Source organism: Rhamphochromis longiceps, linkage group LG15 (genome assembly GCF_057381845.1).
Source record: "Rhamphochromis longiceps isolate RC_006_pf linkage group LG15, R_longiceps_female_GT1.1, whole genome shotgun sequence".
In the NCBI taxonomy this organism is placed as follows: Eukaryota; Metazoa; Chordata; class Actinopteri; order Cichliformes; family Cichlidae; genus Rhamphochromis; species Rhamphochromis longiceps.
This window is the reverse complement of record NC_140571.1, coordinates 19,218,772-19,245,148: the sequence shown is the minus strand read 5'-3', so window position 1 is coordinate 19,245,148 and position 26,377 is coordinate 19,218,772. Positions and strand designations below refer to the sequence as shown.

General features: G+C 39.0%; 1 protein-coding gene across 1 annotated transcript in view; it reads left to right on the top strand.

Annotated features, from left to right (window-relative positions):
• Positions 1-26,017, top strand: part of scara5 (scavenger receptor class A, member 5 (putative)) — a 122,126-nt gene extending 96,109 nt beyond the window's left edge. The window contains exon 12 of the mRNA XM_085382033.1: positions 20,729-26,017. Within this exon, the coding sequence (XP_085238159.1) occupies positions 20,729-20,862 (134 nt within the window). The 3' untranslated portion in view covers positions 20,863-26,017. The remainder of the gene's footprint in view (positions 1-20,728) is intronic.
• Positions 26,018-26,377: the final 360 nt, after the last annotated feature.

The window sequence follows — 26,377 nt, the reverse complement described above, 5'->3', positions numbered from 1 at the left end:
TTTTTCCGCCTCTCGCATATATGCTTGGTGTACCAGCAGGTGTATGGCAACGATTTGAGCGCAAATTTGCCCCATATCCTTCAGATATAAAGGCTGGCTGTTATCATCTATTCTGTTATTCTGATATAGCAGCCTTACAGCTCGTGGGTGATAGCTACTCCCCGCTACTGCGTACTGTGAAAATAGAGGGCAATTACGGAGATATCGTCACCCTATCTTTTAACAAACCAGACTATATTCCAGTTGCACGAAGACAAATTGAAAATATCCATATTGAAATCAAAACCGATCAGAACGAGCCTGTAAACTTTACCTACGGTAAAACGATAGTAAAGCTACATTTCCGGCCTGTCAAGGATCTTGCATAACTCATAACAACAACAACAACAACAACAACAACAAAAAAAATGGATAATAATAGATTTATAGGGTATTATCAAACGCAGGCTGGTAACGGTCTGCCCGGATTTTCAGGTGCACCTGTAATTTACGGGCGCGGAATAGCGTCTATTTTCTCTAAATTGTTTAGATTTGTAACCCCGTTCATAAAGAGGGGTGTGAGCATGCATGTGGCCAACACATACAGTGGAGATTGTGGCTTGTAGCTGTCTTTGATGAAAAGATACTCGTTTAGCATGCTTTTTCAAAAATGTTACAATACTTTTCGGGTAAAAAGGATAATCTGGTGGGAATCCAAATGAATCGTAAAAACTTGCACCTCCATCTTCATCTAAAGAAATAGCCAGCCAGTGAGTTCCAGGTTTGTTCCTAGGATCTGTATTTATGATCATATATGTAGGCCGTTTAAACGAGCGTTTGAGTAATGTTAATAATTCATCTTCTGCATATACTCCAAAAAAACTATCGCCCACTAACAGTCTCATAATACTTTCCAATTCGTGATTGTTCATGATTCAATAAAAAAGTGAAACCTTAGTAATAATCAACCAAAACTTGTCTTTTGGAATTGATCTCGAGAATGGAATCATAACAAGCATAAACGATCAGTGTCGTTGTGTGAGGCAGTGGCACTCTGAAGCGCATTTCAAGTCTCAAGTTGCCATTTATCACAGGTGACAAGGCCTGATTGTCATCTGAAGGATTCATATTGAAAACAAACAATGTATATCCTTGTTCAAACTCCTGTCTGTCAATGCACAAGGACAAATCTTTCAGGTTTCTCCCGGTAGCAGTGTACAGGCTGTAAAACTCTCTTACGGACTGATTTTCAGCAAAATTGGGTTGAAACGCTTTGGCTGGTATTTGCTTACTCTCATGACACAGAGCCAAAAACTCTAGATTGTTGTGTTGGAAATTGAAAGGGCATAAATCATATCGACCTGTAAAAGCCTCATGGTTAACCATGCCTATGACTAGGTAACGGGGAAGTGAGCCCAGAAACAGATTCTCATGATGTGATATCCGCGAGTTCTCGGGTATTGAAAATGTTTTTACATTAATCCGGGAGATGGGATACAATGCATTCGCTTGCATGAGAGCGGACGCGTGGCCAACACGGACAGCGGGGGAGACCGTGACTTTCCTTACGAACAATGATGCCCCAACAATATTGAGATGGTAATTGGCATTTTCAGGCGCCATGAGGGTGAAAGCATCGTTGGCTCTTGTGAGTTTAATCCGTAGATCCACATTATTTAATAAGAGTTTTTCGCAGAAAAATATGTCTGAATGTAGCGGACCGATCACGTGGAACTCTCGCGAGCGTTCACTGTAAACTGCCCTCCGGACTAAGCCCCTATTCGGCCCGTTATTGATAACATGGGAGTCGTGTGAGCCAGCAGTATCTTTGTAAAACAGACCTGCACTAAATTGAGTTTTCAGAGTTTCTTCTGAGTAATTTAAATATGTTTCAATTATGGCTCTATATGCATGTGTCGAACTCGCTTGTGAAATCAGTCTGTCGCCCAATGTGACGTCACACTGACTGAAGATGGTGTTTAAAGGGTAATTTATAATTCCAACATTAGCGTCTGCTGCAATATCGCTACCATCATGGTTTGTTATTTTCATTCTTAAACTGAGCAGTGTATCATTCAGATCTAAGTAATGCAAGCCATTTCCGGGGACATAAAATTCCAGAGGTCCCCGATCTGTGAGCGCTGTTACTGGTAGAATTTCTGAATAACATTTGTCCTCGATAGACATCTGAGTGAGTGGGGCTGTAAAAATATCTAACTCACTCAAGGTGCATTCGTTTGATCTCTCGTGAAGTAAAGACATTGCTGATTGCTTCTTAGTTGATGTTGTGTTTAGAATATATCAGTCTTGCGTCCTCTCCGTCTGACGGTTTTCCCACTCTGTCTCTTTTTCACCGTTTTCCTGCGCTTTTTAAACTCTCTCAACCTCTGACCAGGGGGCCGCTTCAAGGGTCTGCGCGAAATTAGGGTCAGCCCCGAACCCTCTTGCTGTTCTGGTGTGTTCGACCGAGTTAAATTTGAGAGTGATGAGGTGACAATATCAGAAGCAAAACCTTTGACAGCAGATTTGAGGTGAGGCTTTGCGATGCTCACACCCCTCTTTATGAACGGGGTTACAAATCTAAACAATTTAGAGAAAATAGACGCTATTCCGCGCCCGTAAATTACAGGCGCACCTGAAAATCCGGGCAGACCGTTACCAGCCTGCGTTTGATAATACCCTATAAATCTATTATTATCCTTTTTTTTTGTTGTTGTTGTTGTTGTTGTTATGAGTTATGCAAGATCCTTGACAGGCCGGAAATCTAGCTTTACTATCGTTTTACCGTAGGTAAAGTTTACAGGCTCGTTCTGATCGGTTTTGATTTCAATATGGATATTTTCAATTTGTCTTCGTGCAACTGGAATATAGTCTGGTTTGTTAAAAGATAGGGTGACGATATCTCCGTAATTGCCCTCTATTTTCACAGTACGCAGTAGCGGGGAGTAGCTATCACCCACGAGCTGTAAGGCTGCTATATCAGAATAACAGAATAGATGATAACAGCCAGCCTTTATATCTGAAGGATATGGGGCAAATTTGCGCTCAAATCGTTGCCATACACCTGCTGGTACACCAAGCATATATGCGAGAGGCGGAAAAAACCTTAGTTGATATATTCCCCCAGCTGTGAATTCAAACTTTTTAACAATGGGATGATATTTTAGATAAATATCAGAGCCGATACGCCTCAGGCAGGCCTCAATCTCAGCTCTCAAAGTTTCAGCATGCTCATAAAACCCGGCGCGTATTTTGGTTTTAACTACGTTATCAGGCTCAGCATCACCCTTTCTCCTACATTCAAAATAAGCCTTATCATTAGGGAGATTAAGCCATGTATAGGGATATGAAATTTCAGTGAGAGCAACCTCCCATGCCCCATCGAGATTGAGATGCTGGGCGAGATCCACACGGAAACAGCTGCTGGTGTTAGTTTTAAATACATTCAAACTTGCATTTGATGGAAGCGTGACATAAAAACCCTGCGACCTGACAGTCATTGCTAACCCGTTACCAAGGTTACCAAGGTGCGTGTGTGGTCCGAAGTTTGTTATGCGATGGTTTTAAGCTCACTGGCTTTAACCCAGCTATTAAATTTCTCAGGCCAGCTCCTCCATTTGACCAGGAAATAAACCTGTCCCCTCTGTTTACGTTTTGAGAGAATTTTCTCTATGTGATAGAGCTTATCCTTGACAAGAGTGATTTTCTGCAGCTCATGCTCATAAAAACTACCGATAATTTCTTCCCCGTCATAATCTTTGATTTTATAAACGGGAGGATCTCTAGGTATGCATTGGTCAATAGTAAACACTTCGCTTGTGAATGTTTGCTCATACCGCTTATCAAACACACCTCTGACTTTAGAGAGCCTAACGTGATCACCTTTTTTAAATTTCATGGGGTTTTTTCTACAGCGAGAAGAGGTGCCATACAGGTTTTGAAATACTAAGGCTGTGTTGTCTGAATTTACTTGATTCGGGGTCATTTTTATGGAACGATGGTAACTACTGTTATAGCTGTCTAATAAATCTTGTAACACATCGATATATCTACGTGTATTTGCAGCAGTGAAATATCTATACATTTTACTTTTAAGAGTTCTATTAAACCTTTCACAAACTGATGCTTTTAGATCGCTCCCTGTAGCAAAATGATTTATACCATACTTTTTCATTAAAGATTGAAAACTGGAATTAAAAAATTCCTTACCGCTATCTGTTTGGAGTTTTTGTGGGATTTGGCCATGTTTCAAGACAGATTCAAATGCTTTAGTGACTTGAACGCCTGTTTTGTTTTTCAAGATTCTTGCATAAGCTTTTTTAGAGAAAACATCTATAACTGTAAGTAAATATTGATAGCCATCATTATGCTCGGCTAACGCTCTCATATCACAAAGGTCTGCTTGGTATTGATTAAGAGGTCTGGGGACAAACACACGGTTTCTCGGAAAGCGCAGGCGTGCAGCTCGGTGTAAGGTGTAAGCGTCTTGTCCAGAGAGGAATTTCTGTGCTGTTTGCGCGTTAATCTTTGTACCAGTTTCATCCTGTATGCTTTTAATCAATTTTTCCACACCGCAAAAGCTACCAGGGTGAGCTGGGTCATAATATGCACGTTTCAATAGATTCTGCTCTGCCATGTGTGATCTTTCAAGTTATGTTTAACTATGGTTTTATTTCATTATGAGCGGCTAGTTTTATGTCATGTAACGAGTTTGCAAATATATTTTTTATTTGATATAATTAATAACATTATAGTTTGTTTCTTTTCTAGTGAAAAAAAATAATTAGTTTGATTTACTGCAACGCTTTTCCAAAAATGTTTTATTTGATGTAACGGTTTTCAACAAACTATTTAATCTGATGTAATGAACAAAACAATAAACATGAACAAGAAAAGTTCTAAAAACTAACAGAGAAAAACATTTAAAAGTAAAAAAATAAGAAAAATAAAAAACATGTTAAGAAAAATAAATGGTAAAAGAGGGAGAGAAGAAAAAACGATTACTAGGGGAGCCAAAGGGAGTATTTGTCATATAGTACTTTATCAATTGTGGTCCGGGTAACTTCTGTAACGCTTGACTCAATTTCTAACAGTGCGGTCTCTATATCACTGGCCTCTCGGAGTTCAAAGAGATATGCTTGGGCCACACCTCTGACTTGAGCCGCTGGTGGTGAAAAACCCTCTAACCGCAAAATTTGTAATAATGTGTTGGTGAAATGTCCATTCCATAATCTTCTGCTGAGTTCATCATAGTACTTGAAAAAGTAATATTTTTCCAGTGGGAAAAGACATGAATGTCGTCTTTGTGAGGGATGTGACACCTCACATCCTTGACAGACATCTTGTCTGTGTTTCTGGAGCAAGGAGTTAACGAGGTACTTTACAGTCAATTTTATAAGTTCAAAAACAGCAGTAGGGAGTAGAGTCGCGGCCTCATCGTTGTCCGCGGGCGAAGGCTCGTTGTCTTCAGACTCTCGGAAAAGAGCCCGGCACACAGGGTCGCCCAAGGCCCACAGCGATGCACCGGAGATTGCGGTGCTTGAGGGGCTCTGCTCCGGTGATTGCCACCCGAAAGCCGCTAGTTGTGGATGGCTGGGCGAGTTCCATCCTTGCGGTGATGAGGGCGGGGGTGGAGGCATAGCGGCCGGAGACGCTGAGGCCTGATGCGGGCTCTCGATCAACGGACTGGATGGCGGAGTAGCCAGATCGATTGGCGGAGTGGGTGGCGGTGTAGCCAGGTCGATTGGCGGAGTGGGTGGCGGTGTAGCGAGATCCATTGGCGGGCTGGGTGGTGGTGTAGAAGCAGCTGATGGTCGGAGGGATGATGGAGATAGAGAGCTGAGGGGTCCAAAGCTGTGGTTAGTCATGGTTGTTTTAAGTAGTGGATGAGAGAGCGATTGCGGTTTTTAAGGGTTAGGGTTAGGAGAAGGCGGGGTAAGGGGGGACCGGAAGTGGGGGTGGGGGTATGTTGACCGTGGCGGGTTATTTCCAACCATCACCAGCTCAGTTGTACTTTTACTCATTTTGAACAGGTTTAATATTGTCGCATTGTTCTCGGCCATCATGTTGAGCCAGTGCTGAGTCGGAATCCGAAGCAATGTGCTGAAAACCCCGGACTGGGAGTTTGTAAGGTCGATCACAAAATCATCTGTGCAAGCTTGCTCGCATGTTTGTCGACTAACTCTACATACCCATCTGCAAAATGGAGTGCTCTTGGTCTCCCACTGGGTGTATGTGACGGTTTTGGTCACCGTGTTTTCATTCCGGAGTCGTTTGTGTTCTTGGGTGAATGGAGGGAACGAGTATTCCTCTTTGAAAACCCGATGCGTCTGTGTTTGCTGGTCTCTGGTTCGCGGTTGCTGAGAGCTGGTTTCCCGCACGCTTCTCTCTATTTCAGGGGTGGTAATGAGTGTAATAACCGCCCAGTCAGAGCTAGTAAAAGCGATTCGCGGTGTTAGCGGACCAAAACTTTCACCGGCTTTGAGCTGATAGAAAAAGATTTCACTCTGTGGTAGGCTGAAGGCATAACCCCAAAACCTGCCATTGTTGAGGCTGAATCTTTGCTCCAAACGGTTGGCCGCTGCTGTTGGCTGCACTCTGCAGAGATGTAGTCTTCTGAGTTCAGACGCCGTGGCGGAAGCTCTGTAGCAGTTTACAGGAGTTTGAGAAAGCACCGTTAGGTTGGTAGGTCTCACGGCCATGCTTCTTTGTGAAAAAAGAGAAAACTTGCTTGTTTTTTCTGAGAGAGAAAAAAACAGTTAAATTTAAGCTGAAATGTTAGATTATTTATCCTGAATGCCAGTAAGTGAATTAACCTATGGCTGAGAAGGTAAATCGAGCCTGGAGCGGATTGGCTAACCGGGGTGCGAAGGGGGCGGTGCAAGGGTTATGTGATTGGCAGCGGGGCGCAGTGAGGCGGAGTTGGTCTAAGGGGGGAATTTTCAAACGAGGTAAGCAGCGCATTCGGGAGCAGAGCGGGGAGCGAACAAGCAGGAAAAAATTGTGCTCTGCAAGAAGTTGTGGATCGGAGATTAAGAGCGAGGTAGAACTTAGAGTGTGCGTTGAATTTTAGAGCTTGCTAGTAAGAGGGACATTTTTGAAGGAAAAAAGAATAAGGATTTTCCCTGTTATCGAATATAAGGTTTTTGGGAATAGAGGGGTAGCTAACAAGTTATTCTAGGGGTTTTGGAGAAATCGCGGAGAAATTTTTAAAAGGAGTTTTGGCTTTGTTTGGCTGAGCATGAAGGGAGCCGCGGGGCGCTGAATTTGAGAAAAAAGACTAAGGATTTTTTCAGGATTTTCCCTGTTATCGAATATAAGGTTTTGGGAATAGAGGGGTAGCTAACAAGTTATTGTAGGGTTTTGGAGAAAACGCGGAGGGTTTTTTAAGGAGTTTTCCCTGCTTATGTTTCTAAGGAGGGTTAGGGTTAGGGGATCGCGAGTTTTTTCTGAGTATGAGTTTTATTCTAAATCTACAAATGCATATAAATCGAAATAAAGTTTTCCCCAAGGCATGCAGCATGTGTTTGTGGCCATACTGAACGTTACAAAAGCACAAGTTTAACTAAACAATTTTAATATGGTTTAATACATTTTTAAACACATGAGCACGGAGCCCGAGAGAGCACGGTCCGGAGACACGGGCGCGCCCCCGCGCGCCCAGACACACAGCCTCGGGCGCGCGCGCGCGCACACACACACACACACACACACACTGACCCGCCACCAGATGGCGTTTTTTGAGCATAAAAAAATAAAAATAAAAATTTAATTGCTTAAAGAAATAAAAGAATGCTATTTTTTGATATATAAGAAACTTTCTAAATAATCAATTATATTTTTATGAATATCATATTTTTATGAATATCATATTTTTATCAATATCATATTTTTATTACTTAATTACTTCCTACTTCCGGAGCTCATGAATAATTTAATTACTTCCGGAGCTCCGGAGCTCATGAATAATTAATGACCTGTCAGTTTGACGAGAGGGGTATAATATCACTCTCTCCAGTTGACTAAGTGAATAAACCTTTCACTTGTTGAGTCTGATGTAATAGCAATGTAATCGTCTTTTCTGAGTTTTTAAGCTCATTCTTTATAGGTCAGCGCTCATGATCTGCAATGAGGAACATGGCAATCATTGTTTTTATCTACAATACATATCCATGGTGAAACTTAATGATGGAAGTCGCTCTGATTTTTACTAACTCTGCTTTTTGGATTTGAGTGGCACAACTGTACCCTAAAATGCTGCAGGGATTAATATTAAACTTTTATGGTGAAAGTCGTGCTAGCCAGATGTCGTCAAGAAAGACTCTCATGGGTCATATCCATCTGTTTCTTTCCCCATTTTATTTCATTCAGCAGTCAGCCTGACATCATTCAGAGCCTCTGTCCAGGCTGAGTTGTTACCAATAAGTCTGGAAAATTGAGGGAAATCATGCTTTTGTTCCAGGAGACAACCTCAAGAAAACAGCACAGGCTAACATCATGGCTGGATTCAATTTTAAACTATCTGGAATTCACATACATTTTCAGATGACTCACTAACCTTTCTGATTCCGTTTTAGCCTTTGTCTTACTCATAGCATCTGTGAAAGGACAGAACAAAATAAAATGACTTGATGAGAAAGCCACTCATTTGCCTCCTGACTACCAAAATGACGTACAGTATGTGAGTGTTTGCAGAAACGACAGGTGAGTTTTTCCAGAGCTACACAAAATCAGGCACAACTGTAAAAAATACATTCAATTAGCAGTCCAAAGACAAGTCAGGTTACCTTTCATGCTTCATCCCTGCTCCAATAAACAGACCAGTAGTTTTCAGTTATAATTTTCCATCTTTGATTTTAAATAAATTTGAACTGGAGACTTTCTGTGTAATCTCTAAATACCCTGCTTAAACTCTGTACACCCTTTTAACCTCCCAGCTTTCTGTTTTAACGTTTGTCCAAACTAAAAATAACCAAACTTTTTCCAAACTTTTATATTAATTTCGGACATTACAAACCCTGAATTTCTTTAGGAAATACAAAACTGCCCTGAGCCCGCTGTTTTTCAGTCTGCTCACACATGACTGTACCGCCAGACTCAGCACTAACCACATTGTGAAGTTCGCAGACGACACAACTGTGGTTGGTGTCATCACTGACAACGATGAGTCCACTTATAAATTGGACGTGGAGCAGCTTGAAGTTTGGTGTAGATCCCATAATTTCACTATCAATGTGGACAAAACAAAAGAGATGGTGGTCGATTTCAGGAAGTCTGGCAGAGATCACCACACAGACCTCACCACAGATGGATCTGCTGTGGAAAGGCTCAGCAGTGTTAAGTTCCTGGGTGTACACCTAGCTGATGACCTGTCCTTCTCCATTAATACCACAGCAGTTATCAAAAAAGCACAAAAGCGAAACTTGAAACACTATTTTTCAAACTTGTAAAACAAACTATGGACATTTCTCAACTCCTAAAATCCTTAGCTCATTCAGTACGTGCCCTAAACATATTCAAAGAAACATCATATTGATTGCTAATAATAACACACAGGAGTGTTTCTGCTTAGAAAACAGTAATAAAGTTTATATTAAAGTTTATATTATGTATGATGGCTCAGAGAAACCTGAACTCCAGCCAGGAAACTGGGGTTTGTGTCATCATAATTGCAGTAAAAATAAACCCGTCCACAGCAGTGTGAAAAAGTCTTGAGCAACTCCTCATTTCATTATGTTTTGTTTATAAGGAGGCAGACTACTTTTTCAGGCTATCTGGAGGTCTTTTAAAGTTTTTCTTTGGGCACTGGCTGCTTTTTCACTTATTTTTACTTCAATCCTTGTACCGGGCCATTTTCAGAAAAAGAAAGGGTTTTTTTTGTTTTGTTATCCACTGACCTTTGAGTCATTCAAAAAAAATAGGCATCTAACTCAAGGGATGAACCAGTGTTTTTTCTACACGTAACGGATACCTTTGAAAAGAACCAGTTTAATATTTTGTCTTTAGGCACTTATTACCAGCCTTATAAAAAAAAGAAACATATAAATTTGTTCCAATTTCTTTCTTTCAATCAATGAAAAATACCAAAGATAACGCAGTTTGGTAGAGATATCAACACCAACATCATGAATCCCCTTTTAGCCAAAAAGCCAAAAAGATGCAAACCGCTGATGAGCAAGTCATGTTCTTAAGAAACAGGAGAAAATCCAGCAAAGGCCTGACACATGAACTGAAAGATGTATCTGCACCTTCAGTTGATCCATCTACTGTTCACTGAAGCCTCATCAGAAATGGTCTTCATGAAAGGGTTGCTGTCATGAAGCCACTCTTTAGGAAGGGAAACAGGGAGAAAAGGTTGTGAAGAAGTCTTATGGTACAACAGAGAGTGCCTACACTAGGGCTGTTCGATATAACGATATATATCGGACGACGATATAAACGCGTCTATCGTTTCATTTTACGCTATCTTTTGTTTCATGATGTCGCAAAATAAACTGTTTACGGCAATATTTTTTCATCGTTTAATTTCTTAAAGTTCTCTCTTTCTCTTATATTTAATATAACCACACTACGAACAGACAAGTGACTGCTTTTATGCGTTGTCGTTAGCAACAACGACGGTAAAACCATCGCATGGCTCCACCGTCCGCTTGTTTATTTTCCACATAAACCTTTCACAATAAAGCTCGAGATCCTGTTGAGACTTTTCAAAATAAACTGAATCACGTGAAAGAGTATGCAGAGTGTTTGTGGATGAGAAGTAAAAAAAAGCGCCATTAGGTGCTAACAAATAAACCTTAGACTCAAACGTTAGAACAGGCTTTTCCCCGGGGCACGCCGTGTAATAAATACTTACAAAGAAAAGGACTGCCGTTACAACTTATGTCTAAAAATGTATCGTTTCATGCATCAGTTGAAATACTTGACTCCAGGTACAAGACGCCCGGCTGGAAACACTTCACGCAAGTCGACCTGCCCGAGATTCATAGACTTTACAGAAAATGTTACATTTTTGTGATTTACATCGTTGCCGAGACGATAGATGTCTTATATCGGGATATGAATATCGGGATATACTTTGGTCATATCGCACAGCCCTAGCCTACACCCATCTGTAATATATTTTGGGGGCTCTGTCATGGTGTAAGGCTTCATCACAGCCAGTGGTGTCAATATTGATGGAATTATGAGTGCAGAAAAGTATTCTCAGATCCGGATCCACCATGCAATACCAACTGGGAAGCTTGAAAAGTGGACTGGAAGTGGATTAATTTTTCAGCATGACAGTCACCCTCAACACAATGCAGAAAGAGCACGCCTGGATTTAAATAAATAAAAGACAAAATGGAGCACTACTTGACAGAGAATTAAACAAAATGCAGCCAACATCTATAGAAGCTTTGAATGTCCTTCAAGAAGCCTGAAGAACTATTCCTGAGGACTACTTAAAGAAATTAGAGAGTGAAATAAGAGAGTTCAGGCTGTGTTGAAGAATAAAGGTGGCCATATTAAGTTTCAACTCTAAAACATGTTTAAACATAAACAATGTACCTTTGCTATTTACATAGCAAAATATAAAGAAATGAGAAGTGTGTAAAATGTTTGCAGAGTACTGTAGTAGATTATAAAAAGATTATAAAACTTTAAAAGAAAAAGATTTTAAAAAGAGTAAGGGTGTTGACTTCAACTTTAACCAAAAGTAAGTCACCAGTTTTTACTTGCACTTCTTCATACAGCTGCATTATGCATTATGCAAACTTATGAAAACAGTTTGCACAAATGACCTATCAGGTCACGTTCTAGATATGTGAGAGGTGGGGTGCAGGGTTGTAAATAAGTACTGGCTTATATCTGGCTCCAGCTTTAACAAGTGGAGCCAGAGTACAGTACTCTGTACTCTGTCAGGTACACTAATGGGGAAATTAACCTGGCCTGTTTTTGATTAATTCAGATGAAACCCATGCAAGTAAAAGAGAGAAACTCCTAAATCTATGCAGAAGTGCTCTGATCCAGATTCAAACCTAGAAGCCACTGACTGTGATGCAACAGGGCTACATCACATATGAATCATAAGCTAAATAATTATTATGGTGTGATGAAAAACATCTGTACAAAAAAACACTGAACTTTCTATTAAACTCTGAAAACAGAATTGAAGGGGGCATAATTGTTTCATTTAAAGCCTTTTTTAATACTTATTTTTAATTTTGAATTAGCTACAAGAAAAAGTGTTTTGTTTTGTTTTTATTCATAGTTAATCTTTATTAATCTTAGACTGGTCCTGTGTACAGTCGCTAAGTTTGAGTCTGAAATGAGATGTTTTAGCTCTTCTCTTTTTAAGTTAACTTTCTTCTGGAAGAATACCCTTTGAAAACAGGAGTCCTGAACAGCAACTAAAAATAATATGTCAAAAAATGGCCATATTTTGAGTGTCTGCTCTTATTGACATCAGTGGCTTCACACTTGTTTACACATTTGCCTAGCAAGCAAAGATTCACAATTTGTTTCTGACAATTCAGTTTGTAAAAAGTCTGATAAATTAGACATCCAGAGCTACCTGCTGTGGTCATCTTTAGCTTTGCTTGTAGCTTTGCTCTTACTGACATCATGAAACATTTAGAGATGAAAAATAAATATGAAAACATTTAGAGCACTCTGAAGCCTGAGCTTTTGGGTCACAGAGATTACTTGTACATGTGCTGACCTTATTATAAAGGTCATAAGGTGCTATATTATTAAACTTTGGCCATATTTAATATCCACCACTGTGCGTATACATATATGGCAGAAAAATAACATATATTATTGTTATATAGGCTGTGTGGCTAGCAGAATTGGACCCAAAAACAGGACTTGGAAAAACGGGGAAATAAACTAAGATGGTGGTTTAATTAAACACCAGGGAACACAGCTAAATGGAATCAGAGTAACAAGAAGAGGGGACGCAAAATTAAACATAGCACACAACAGACAAGGCACTATCAAAATAAAACAGGAAGTAGCAAACACTGAGACCGGGACTAACACATGTGGTCTAATTTACTAAAAAAGTGCTTGTTGAATAGAAACATCAGAAGTCTCTGTCTGAAACACAGCTATTATCAGTAATTTGGACAAACTACATTCCACAGAAATAAAATTTGGCTTGATTCATTTCTGCAGACAGCAGTGCTGTTTTTTGCCTGATTACACAAAACGTCTACTTTTCCGTCTTCTAAATCCCTCTCTTGGGTGTTTCCCTCAACTCTCACGCAGTGGTTTGGTGATTCAACTCTTGTTTGTGTGAAGTGTCACAAATTTGGCGTAAACGGACAAAACATGGGCGCGCACACAGTGCTGCAAATGTGTGTTGAGATCCAGAGTAAACGGCTTAAAGGCTCATGTCCGTTAAAGTAAACCCTCAGAAGGCTCAACCGCAGAACAGCTGGAGTATCATGTACAACCACAATGGACCAACTACCTCTGAAGCCTCATGTGTTCTTTCCCCTCTACATACCTTATTTCCATCTTGTGCAGGCCGCATGGAGACACATGTGGTTATGGGGTCCTCCTGCTTTCAGGATGTCAATGCTGCAGCAGTTTATCTTTAGAGCAAGAATGTAGGAGGCATGCAGATTGAATCAGATAGATGTTTGCCCTTATTATCCATTATTATTCAGTAATGAGCCTTTAAATTAAACATTTGACATAAAAGAAATCTTTATCATCCTGTGTGGATGTGCACATTAACCTCCTAAGACCTGAACTCTTCCACGGCATGGATTTTTAATTTCTCTTTGATATTTGGGCATATTGGGGCCCGATGAATGTAAAAACAAAGAATTACCAGATTATTTTTTTACCTTATTTTTGTTTTTAAGAAAAATAAGAGGCACATATGAGGATATTCGTTTAAAATTTTGATAGAACAGTGGCAGTATAATGTCCTCATAAGTGGATATCAGGCCCTTGTAGAGCAAAATTGAGTATTTTGGTCTAAATAACCCAAAATGTGATGTCCACATATGTGGACGCCAGGTCCTAGGAGTTTAAGGTGCAAAGTGTGAGTCGTGGAAGCCTGGCACACATAATACACTCATTTCCAAACAAATACATTTTACAGGCATTTCATTTTTAATTTTTGTGATTTATTTAAAAATTGTCAATGAAGATAGAAGATAGTGGGTTGAAATATCATATTTTATAAATGTGCAACACCAGTTAACCTTTGAGTCTAAGACGCAAGGCGAAAATCTTTCTCCTTGTGTTTTTTTGCCTGAATACAGTCACATTAGAGCACCACTGAAAAATTATGTTGAAGTTGAAATATTATAACTCAGTGATTAACTTTGATTTTAACTCTCTGTTTGGATCACCAGGTTCATCTCAGTTCACTTCATTGCAAAAGTTACAACATTGAGATGTTTTTATATATAATTAGTGCTGAGAGATGAGCCATACTAATCAGCAATTCTTTGATTAAAAAAATTAATAGTTTTTTGTACCCTGTATGTAAACTGACTGGCGCAGTGTGTAACAACATTCAGCACAAGCATTTGGATGTTAATCTGGCTGTTGGTGCCAGCAGTGCTATCATTATCCACACTGATCTGGCCCTGTGTGTTTGTTATCCACAGTTCAAAGAGCTACAAGATTTGAAATACGATTTAATTACTGAAGAATGTGATTAACTCTTCCAAATGGCTCTTACATATACACATAATATTTGTATAAACAATGTTTAGCCTTTTCCATTGAACTATAAACAGTTTTGAATTTTATTGCTCATACATTAGTCAATTTTTTTCCCTCCTGTCTTATCCTCTGTTTATTGAACTAGTCATCAAGAACATAGCTTCAAGTGAATATTTAAATCTTTCAGAACTGGATAGAAACCAGTTCCCACAACCAGTCAGGGAACTGATTATATATAATACATCTTTCAGGCATAAAACATATACAGTTGTGATTAGACGTTTGAATACACTTATTATTGCCATAAATTTCATGGTAATTTGGGGGTTTTAATGATTTCTTTGACCTGTTCTGATGATTGACCACAACTGGCAGTTTCTCTTTTGCCAACATAAAAAGAATTTGTTTGACAGCACTCAATGGATTGATCAATACCCAGAACAACGGGAAGGTCTAGGGGACAAAGTGAAGATCTAAGAAGGAGAATTGTAGATGTACACAAGCTGGGAGGGTCTCTCGGAGCTATTTCTAAACAACTCCAAGACAATCAGTTCAAACAACTGTACAGCAGCAGAAATACAAGTTATTCAAATGAGTCACCACTTTTCCAAGAAGACTTCAACTCTTCTTTGTTAGGATGTTCAAAAACAACCCAGGACGCACCAAGGCAATGTCAAGCCGGGCATGACCTTAGAACTGCTGCATCACTGTCCACAGTGAAACAAGTTTGGACTGAGAGGGTGTCATTCAAGAAACAAGCCCCTGCTCTAAAATCAACACCTTTAAGCTTAACTGAAATTTGCAGCCGCCCACTTTGAGAAGCCAAATGCCTTCTGGAGAAAGATTTTATGGCCAGAAAAGAAAAAGATCGATGTCACTGCTGGAGCAGCAGTCGTGTGCTGTTGTGAAGGAAGACCCAAGTTGCAGACAATGGTGGTGATGCGAGTGAGTTTATTTACAGTGAGTGACAATAAACAGAAGTGAGGACAAAACTAAGTCAAACTGGGGAAAACTAGGGAACAAACCTGAAATCATACAAACACGGGAAAACGGCACAGAGAGACACTGAGATACACAGACGAAGCGACGATCAGCACAGGTATACACACACTATAAATACACATGGAAGGGAATGAGGAATGGCCAAAACAGGAGGAAGACACAGCTGATCCTAATTGACATCACGAGACACAGATTTTCAAAGTAAAACAGGAAAATTACACAGACCGCGAACAGAGGAAACGCACGGGCAGGAATGACCCAACACTAAACAGGGGGGAGCGCAAAACCTAACTAGGAAAAGCTTAACAGAAAACAACCAGAACACAAGCTAATATTTATTAATACAAAAACCCTGAGTCACAGACTCAGGACCATGACAATCGAGGTGTTTGGCTAAATTGACAGGAAGTATGTTTGGATAAGTAAAGGTGAAGCTTTCAAATGTAAGAGCAATGTACCAGCTGTCAAGCATGGTGGTGGTAGCATCATGCTCTGGGGCTGTTTACAGTGATACTGGTACATTGCCGAAAGTGGATAAAATAATTTTAAAAAGGGGATTACCTGCAAATTCTTCAAATTCACCTCAAATCAGCAGCTAAATGGTTGAAACTTGGACACAACTGGGTGTTCCAACAGGACAATGATTCCAGTCATACATGAAAACCAGGCTAACATTAAGTTTCTGGAATGGCCATCCCAAAACCCCAACCTCATGTTGAAGATGTGTGTGCTAGGCTTAAAACTCTGGTCATGCCATAAAACCAACCAATTTAAATTAACTCTACTAATCCTGTTAGGAAGAGTCGTCAACTTGTGGCTTGTTGATGGCTAACAAAAGCATCTGGTCGAGGTGCAGCTAGCAAAATCACATTTAACCAAATATTAGTGGGAGTCTATGTGTATATTTGAGCTTGTATGTATATATTTGACCCTGTGCAAACATCAAAATGAACCTATGTGAATTACAGAAAATCCAAAATAAACTGAAACTTACGCACTCTGTTCTTTTTAAAGCCATATAAGATACTGTTTTTGTTTCCATCCTGAAAAAAGCAATTGTTCAAAGAAATCAATAAAAATATTAAAAGTTAAAAAAGAAGTGCTGTGACCCCTATGACCATGATAAACACAACGGTATGCCCAGATCTCAGTGTCATTTCCATTAGCCTGATATTCCATTGATCCTGTAGTTTATCTTTCTCCTGAAGTCTGGATGTGTTTCTGTGAAAGCCTCCTGCTTCTCAGCACAACTTTAATCAGGCAGCAAAACATAAAAAATGTCAGAGGAAGAGGAAACTGGCAAACGCTTTCTCTGCATGGACCTGTTTCATTTATGCACGGTCCATCTGATAAATCTGTGTCCATGCATCGAAAGTGTTCCAGATGAAAAGTGGGAAACAGGCAGTTTGACAGTGTTGTGAAAACATCGGGTTTGCTGACTGAACTGTTATTTTCATTGATCATATTGAAGGTCATGTAAAACAATATAAAAGCAGAATGTGGTATTATGACAGCGCTTATAAATTCAATTTAAAAGCATAATTTAACAAATACACTGGTCCATAATGGAACACTTAAACCTCATGCTGTCATGTTAGTCCTACTGGCATGAAGATTTTTTAAAAGAAATCACGTACAGCATATAAAACGAATGCTTCAAAGGCTGTAATGTTTTAAAATGAATGAGCCCCTTTTGTTTTTGATCCTTAGTTTGCTCACTTTGAATATCCTATTCAGCTAAATCATCCTGAGACTTGGCATTATTATTTCAGTATATTTAGCATTATAGATAATTAATGTAGAGTGCAGCTCCCATACTGGTTTGAAGACTGTGACCCACATTTTCCTTTGAGTTGTAACTGAGAGATGACTTTATCACTTAAAATATAGGGCAGGAATCGTACATACATTGGGGTAACAGCAGATATCATCCTAACATCATAGTCCTATAAAATCTTCTTGATCTTAACAAGCCTTGAACTACTTGGCAGGTATGAAAAGTGGGATTATTAATGACCAAGTTATATATATATATGTTTTGAGCTTTTGTGATAGTTTTAATCATAAACAATAAATTTGTCGTGTAACTTCTCCAAAAACCTTTCACAGTTTTGGCCAGGTTAAACGTAAAGTTGCGTGGTCTAATTTATGAAATTATAGCCTTTGAGTTTATTGTAATTTTTCACTTTTAATCACTGCATTGTGATGTTTTCTGTGAAGACTCACAGATGTCCCGGAGTACATGCAGTTTAGCAGCCAAACAATCTAAACAGACAGGCAAACCATGGACCAATATGCTGCTTTCAGGGACATTTGGACAGTGTTTACAGCCCAGTTACCCAAATACTGGCTCCATTGTCATGATCTGTGTGGGGATGAACAGCTGGTAGATTTCAGATGCAGGGGCAGTTTGGGGCAACACATCTCCTTTTCTAAACAAGCAAATGTGGCATAAACACCTTTTTGCATGATGAACATCATAAATCCATTTGATCATTATAGAATATCTATCACAGATAAAGGAACCAATGGAGCCATTAAGAAAAAGAGCTTCAAAAACATAAAATGACTTTCAGGGTTTAATATGCTGTTCAGTTAAACTGCCCAGAGACTTGTCATTATTATTTCAGTATATTGAACATTATAGATTATTAATGCAGCTCCCATATTGGTGTGACAGGACTGACCCATATTTCTAATTATGTTATGACTTAGTGATGATGTTATCACATTCACTACAGGGCAGCAGTTTACAGTCAGCTTCATATAGTTTTCACACTTTGATTAGTCCATAAGGTCAGAAATAAATTAAGGTAATCACAGTTTTATTATCCTGTTCCCTTAATTTATTCATGCATATTTTAAAATTTAATCTCCAGCTGTCTTTGTCTTGTCACTGTCTTGACCTATTTTCCTGCTGTAAGAAAAAAAGGGAAAGTTGGAAGTGTGAAGGTTGCCTTAAACTTGTTTATTTATTTAACTTTGGCGTTGTGAGCGAGCCGTCCTGAACTTAATTATGTTTCTGTTTTATATGAATTCTGTGCTTGTTTCAGTGCACAGATGCAAAGTAGAGGTGCACATATTTATAACAGAAAATAATTTGAAGATTTATGCCTCTTGTTTTTGGTTCTTATGGTTAAATTGCATTGCATTAACAGTGATGATGAGTGAACCATTCAGATGCCTTAAACCTTTTGCCAAATCTTCTCTCAGAAACCTTGGGATGACTTTTGGTTCAATTCTGACCTTGGATGCTCACATTAAATCTCTGGTTCACTCTTGCTTTTATCAAATAGGACTTATTGCAAAGTCCAGGTCCACTGTGTCAATATCTGAATTGTAGATTGCTATTCATGTCTTTAGTTCATCACCTTTGGATTTTTAATTTTTTTTATAAATGTGCTTAAATCTCTTTCAACTTTTTAAAACATTTTATCTGTATGTTTTTAGCATTTTAGTTTTTAAATTTAGCTTGAAAGATGCCCTATAAGTAAAAATTTTAGTTACTTTTAAGTTTAATGCATAATCTGCATCATAGTGCAATCAAATGTTCACTAACCCACACTTGAAGCCGAGAACCTCCAATCATCTACAATTGTTGCAAAACTAAAGCATTTGGGACTTCCTGAAAGCTCCAGCGATTCCAGTTTTGCAAACAGGAACCAAAGATTATAATGTAAAACAATACTGCCAAATGGTCTGCTTACCAGCTGGAAATGTCTATTCTATTACCGGATACAAACGATCTCATCCACAGTTCTGCGAGGAAGCAGTGTCAGTACTTTGTGTTTCACAAGACACGAATACAAACTTCTTTGGATAGGATGATTTGAGTGATTCTTTGGAGATGAGAAGAATTTGATTAATCCCACTTGTCTCTGAAACTTTTGACTTTCTAAACTTTCTAGAATTTGAAGCACAAACAGATACACAAAGCTGATTTGCAGCACTCACAAACTTCAGCTGGTGATTTAAACTCAGAAGCACAATTTGTTCAGAATTTGTTTCTACTCTTTGGCTCCACTTCTAACATGGGCGATCGTGGCTCAAGAGTTGGGAGTTCGCCTTGTAATCGGAAGGTTGCCGGTTCGAGCCCCGGCTTGGACAGTCTTGGTCGTTGTGTCTTTGGGCAAGACACTTCACCCGTTGCCTACTGGTGGTGGTCAGAGGGCCCGGTGGCGCCAGTGTCCGGCAGCCTCGCCTCTGTCAGTGCGCCCCAGGGTGGCTGTGGCTACAATGTAGCTTGCCATCACCAGTGTGTGAATGTGTGCGTGAATGGGTGGATGACTGGATATGTAAAGCGCTTTGGGGTCCTTAGGGACTAGTAAAGCGCTATATAAATACAGGCCATTTACCATTTACATAGACAACAGGGAAAGTGGTGCATAAAAGAAACAATCGGAGGTGCTCTGTTGGTATTTGAGTCCAGATGTTATTTTTCCTTCTTCCAAATATATGATTACGTTCAATCATAAAACCCATTAAATTCCAGGACATGTTTCATGTTTTGACCATTTTTTATCTTAAGTTTCTTCAAATCTATCATTTTAATTCTTCTTACAGCAGTATGAGGAAAACAGAACGGCTTTATAAAAGCAGGTCAGGAAAAAAAGACAACAGGAGAGAAGAAAACCACAGAGACACTAGGGTCTGTGTAGTTCAGAAATTATTAATCAAGCATAGCATTAGTTCAGGCAGTTCATGAAGTTAAGCTCAGCTGCAGTCCCAGGAGATCAGCTCATCTCAGTGCCAGCCTACATTAGGTGATGGTTTGGCTCATAAAATTCTACATATCCATTTGTGAAGTCTTATTTAGAGCACCGTATTTGAGTTGCTTTACATTGCCCATAGTTGCTTTGCTTTGCAAATCGCCTCTGCCACAGTTCCTCCTTTTCATGTAGCGACTGCATTAATTCATTTAATCTCTGATGTCACTGATGTTCTATTCCATGCTGGGGGTTTTGTTTCTGCTCTGCCCTTCAATTTCACCTCAGATAAAAACATCAGTCTCCTTTCTGGATAATTTTTGAAAACATGTCTTTTTTTGTAATGCTTCCTCTTCTTTTCTGTGCAGGTACTGGTCTGATCTGGATGGATGATGTTGCATGCGCAGGGACAGAAGACAGTATTCACCAGTGTAAGTTTTCCGGTTGGGGCAAAACCAACTGTGGCCACGTCGAGGACGCTGGTGTGACCTGCACCGTCTGAACTTTCAGGATCCCAACACTGCTGCAGCTGCCAAGTATCACCCAAACGCTGCCTTAAACTTCAAGTGCTGAAAGCCCTGCCGTGTGCAGCAAGAGTGTCATATTAGTAGTATGCTGCCTACTTACCTATAAAAAAAAAGTGCCAACTCACCTGATGCATGAACTTAACCTGCAGCTTGGTTAGAAGTTCATGACTAAACATATCTATATGAGCCACGGGATTGAATCACAGTGCAGCTTTTGCCAACATAAAAGTTATGTTTTCATTAACTCTACAGTATGAGCTGAAGGATGATCACATGACAGGATGCTTCATGAGGCTGAACTAAAGGGCAAAGGTCAGCATTAACAGGAATGGAGGCTCACCACGGACCAGGTTTGCTGCTTTGACACCCACGAGAGGATTGCCGGATCTGACAACTTCATCTACATTTCCACTTACTAAAGCGCTGAAAAGGCATGCAATGGAACTGACAGGACAGTCTCTGGAGAACTGGTTTTCATATGCAGGCAGCTGCTCTTCACAGTATTATTTAGCAATGGCTTTTGCTCAGTATACCACAGTGTTGCCTTATTACACGTTACAGCAATGCCCAAGTAGGTAACTGTTTGGTGGTTTGCAAACCAGGCGATGCCACATAATCAAACTAATTGAACTTTTTCGTTATTTTTTTTTTTGTCTTTTATTTGAATGCAAACTAAAGTACTGTTTATATTCACCATTTCTCAACAAAGCATGCTTTTCTTTCAGATCTGTTTATACTATTCCATTTGTAAAACAGCTGCAAAACGAAATTTTGAATTATTCTAAATGAAGTTTTGTTTACAGCATCCTGTAGATACCCCTCTTTCTGCACTTAGGGTCCAGTAAACGGTCAGAAGTGCTCGTCACATAGTCAAAAAGTCTCTCCACTTTCACGCTTTTCCAGTGTATAGTTATTGAGGTGGAGTTTAAGGCTTAAACTTTTTTATATTTCTGTCACTTTTTATAGTCCTTAGTGATTAAAGCTCTATCAGGTACTAATAGTGATTTTTTTTTTTTAAAGCTTGAGCAATCTATCAAATCTGCATTCTGGCAAAGATTTTTAGCTGATTCTTTGAGCTTAAGTATTCTTTTTAGCATCAGCATCATTTCCAGTTGCATGGTGGTAGCTATTTTTATCCAAAAAGCCCAACAAATGTTAAACCTAACAACAAAGAGTAAAACATAAATCAAATAAAACATTTCACAGCTACAAAGTCCTAAAATATTTCCTTCAGGAGTTTGTGAATACCAAAAAAAAACAATCAACACACAATTTGGATGCTGGACGTTTACTCATCAGCTGAATGTTGCTCAGTAGTCGTTTATGTAGCAAACAAATACACAATTTTGAAAGCCAATAATATACAAGCAGGGTCTGTTTTTGAAATGCACAAAGTGCCAAAAAATGTGTTTGTTTCTTTCATGTGTGCATCCTTTAAACTGCAAATCACCAACCTGTGCTTACCGTGGGCTTCTATATTTATGCAAAAATTATAATAATGTCATTAAATAACAAGTTCTGGAAAGAGTTAACAGTCACCCCTGTTGACAGATGAAGTGATGATGAAGAAGAACAGATGAGTATAAACAGATGGATGCATGGAGGCCTGCCCTGTATGATTTATAACTGTGGGTCTGTCAGTGTTTACTGCCAAAAAAATTGGCTTGTTTCAGCAATAACATGCATACACACAATCTCACTCACATCAAAACATCAGACCAACTACAATGGACCTTTCTCCCACATTTTACCTCACTCTCAGTGGAATTTCAGCTTCACGGCTGCTTTCAAATCCAAAAACTTTGTACCTCCCAGGTTTCCTCGTCATTGCTTCGGCGCCAGCAGAAGACATGGAGCGGCAAGCTGGAAAAGAATACACGCAGAAACCTGAACACACCCATGTTTTATATTTGAAGTTTGGAAAGTTTTTTTATCCACCTTAAAAATCTGGCAATCTCACAAACCTCAAAAGACTGAAGTTAAATTCTCTCCAGCCTTAAAATCTGTGAGCTGTCTTAGATTTGTCCCACTTACTTTTTATGAAAATCAATCTGCAAACTTGGTGTCTGGATCCAAGAGAGCAGAGGAAAAAATATTTTGGAGATGAACTTGACTTTGTTCTGCTGCGGCCAAAAATGGTTTTCTCTGCCCCATGTCTAAGTGCCTTGGTGTTTGTCGAGGTTTTTGCTTTAAACCGCAATCCTGCCACAGCAAAACAGAAATGACGAACAAAAAGAGGGAGTCTCGGGAAAGAGAAAATGAGGTGATAAACCAGATTCAGCAAACTGATGTAAGTGAGAATGGTTGATGTGTTTTTCTTGTATTTTCTGCAAGTATTGACAGGGTGACTCAGGACTCGTGCATAATCAGGTTATATCAGTGTCCTTTGGCTAGCTGATCACATTAAATCATCACATGTGACATCTGCATTACATTACATACCTCCATCGTGTCTAGTGAAAGGCAATGAAAACTCTGGGCTGCTGGGCTTTTCTTTCATAATCACTTTAATATATGCAACAACATCTGTATTGTTGCTCATTCTATTTAATGATATAAAACATATTAGAGGTCAAATAGTTTGTCAGCTAATCAGTACATTAACAAAAACTCTTCACATTATCTTCTTAAACTTTCTGTGTGACAGGATTTTGTATTTTTTTAATATTTTATAGAAGAAACAACAAAATAATCATTAGATAAATCACTAATGCCAATAAATGTTTCAACAATACAGTGTTCAGACCAAAGTTTTGCCACAAATACAGTTACAACCAATAACTGACATCTTCTTTTGTTGTTGTTGTTTTTCTACATTAAAGCAAAGGTAAATCTTTCAGCTGCAGGTGTGTACAAGCAGCAGTAAGTTTGTACCGCACACAGGCTTTTACTGCCAAGCATGATGGGTTTTTTTTTATTTTACCTGTTCTTAAAATATTTGAAATATTGTATTTGCATCACTTTGCATCTTTGACTTTCTATTTACTCTGCATAAAATCAAAATTTGCATAAGTTTAATCTGGAAAGTAGACCATTAGATTGTATATAAAAGTGAGCATTGTGGCCAGTGGCATTACTGTTTTGGTCTTTTTGAAACTAGCCATGAAAAGCATGGGAGGATCTGTCTGAGAAACTCAATGCTGAAGAAAGAAGCCAGCCAACCAAAGGCAGGCCCTGCTTTACTATTTTATTCTCAATGAAACTACAATTTAGAAATTAAAGATTGTGCTATATTTAAAAAATACCTGGTAAAAAGTGTTCACTGAGGTTAAAGATCTGCAAATAGGCTTGTAGGCTTATATTTCCACCCGCTGCTGGCCATTAAAAAGAATGCAGGTTTAAGACTTTCACTTTTTCAGGCTATGTCACTGAATCCAGTTTTTGATTGCAGCCCTAAGCCACACCCACACAAACACTGCCTGCATCGATATCATATAATGGAGTTTGGTTTTTTTTTATTGTAGAAATCTCCATAAATAGTTGTGCGTTAAAGAGTAAACCCCTGGCTGGATTTTACAGCAGATTATTTCATTCTCATTCAAATTCTTCTTAGACAGGCAGAAGGATATGTGGAAATTCTTTTTGGAGCACAGAAAGCGATAAAGCAAAATGTGACTGTGTGGCGGCCAGGCCTCTGAGTTTCTCTCATTTATCTTCTAGAGGCGTCAGATTCAGCACTTTGGCTGCAGAGTTATTACTTCCTTTGTAAAACAACAGCCAGAAATAACACCCTCGACTCCTTCCATATTTTTTTCTATCTGTTTGTTTGTCATCTCCTTTTAAAAAAAACGATACGTTAAGTTAACCATAAAAACAAGCAAAAGCAGGTTGAATTTTTTTTTTGTAAATCATTTTGTACTGGCATTAGTTTTTTAGAAAATAAAGGGCGGTTTGTAGCATACTACAGTATTTATACATGTTTTGTTATTTGTAATTTTAATATGTTTCTTTAATTAAAGTTACAGTATATCATAACATCCAAGTGGCAGTTTCTTCAGTTTTTGTTTCCAGCTCAAATTTTGTGCCATTTCATTTCCAACTTAACAAACAGGAAGTAAAGGGACAAAAAATTGCAATTTTTTTTTTTTAAACTGGGTGAATGTAAGACTGAATTGGGAAAAAAAGCATGTTGATTTGTTCAGATCATATTCTCTGTATTTTTCATCAGACTTAATTTCTTTGGACATTTCTAAATAAAAAGAGCTGCAGATTGGTGACAAAATAAATACAAAAAAACACTGAACCCCATATAGTGAAAGGATCTGATTGTTCTATTATGCATTAGGGGCCATTGTGCTGCTTTTTCTTTGGTTCAAAAAGCTTGAAAATCACAAATGTAGGTATGTTGTGAGAGGAAGGTAGGATGCCCAGACATGCCAGAGAAAACTTGGATGAGTGGCAAAGGTGAAAGGACACCCACGCTTTCTTTGTACCCGAAAAACTGAACATACTGGTGAACAACAGCATCATATACTTTAGTTCAAGGGAATCAAACCGTGGGTGTTTATATAAGTCCTACAAATGATGAGAGTATTTGAGAGCACTTTTTAAAAACAGGTTGAGGCCTTCCAAAAACAGCAACTGCAGAGAAAAGCTTAAATTTACCTCAGATGAATCTAATCTGCTGGTGAATACATTGCAGGCTAATCATATACTATTACCTTATGGGTACAATTTATCAGGCAGAAAATGTAAACCAGTGTCTTCTACTGTGGGCTTTCTTTTCTTGGTTCTGTTTATTTTGACTCAGTTCAAGGTAACTGGCTGAGCTGCAGTGTGTTAGACATCAGCAGAGCAAAACTGTTGTGCTGTGATTAACTGGCTAGTTAGCGACTCCTCTGATCTCAGAGTACAAAAACACCCTCATGTCATTACTCAGAAATACCCTTGGAAGTGACCACATACTGCAACCATCTTGTAATGTTTTCTCATTTTCATTCAATTACATTTAACAGCAAAAAAAAACTGTCCTTGTGGATTGTAATGTCTTGGCTGTGTTCTGTGTATCTTTTATAACACTGTGCTGCTCGTAACAGAAGAGCTTAGGAATTAAAAAAAGGATTTCACCTGAAAACTCAGAGCTTTTTACTTTGTGTACTGTTTATATGTGCCACTAAAATGCTGCATATGTACTGCTGAAATAATAAAATGTAGATTTGTTTAAACAGGTGAACTTCATTATTTCTGCAGATTTGTGGAGGGGAATTGGAAGCAGGAAATCTCTGCACGTCAGCAGGTGAAAAGAAAAGAGAGGGAGGAAGTTAAGATGGACGTGTGTGTGTGTGTGTGTGTGTGTGTGTGTGTGTGTGTGTGTGTGTGTGTGTGTGTGTGTGTGTGTGTGTGTGTGTGTGTGTGTGTGTGTGTCACAGAAATCAGACAGCTGAGGCATGTGGAGGTGTACAGCACATGGGTGTTTTCACTGACAGCTTCTAGCAGTAATCACGTGTATGATTGTTTCCAAATGCGAAACGAATGTAAAAGTGACTGGAT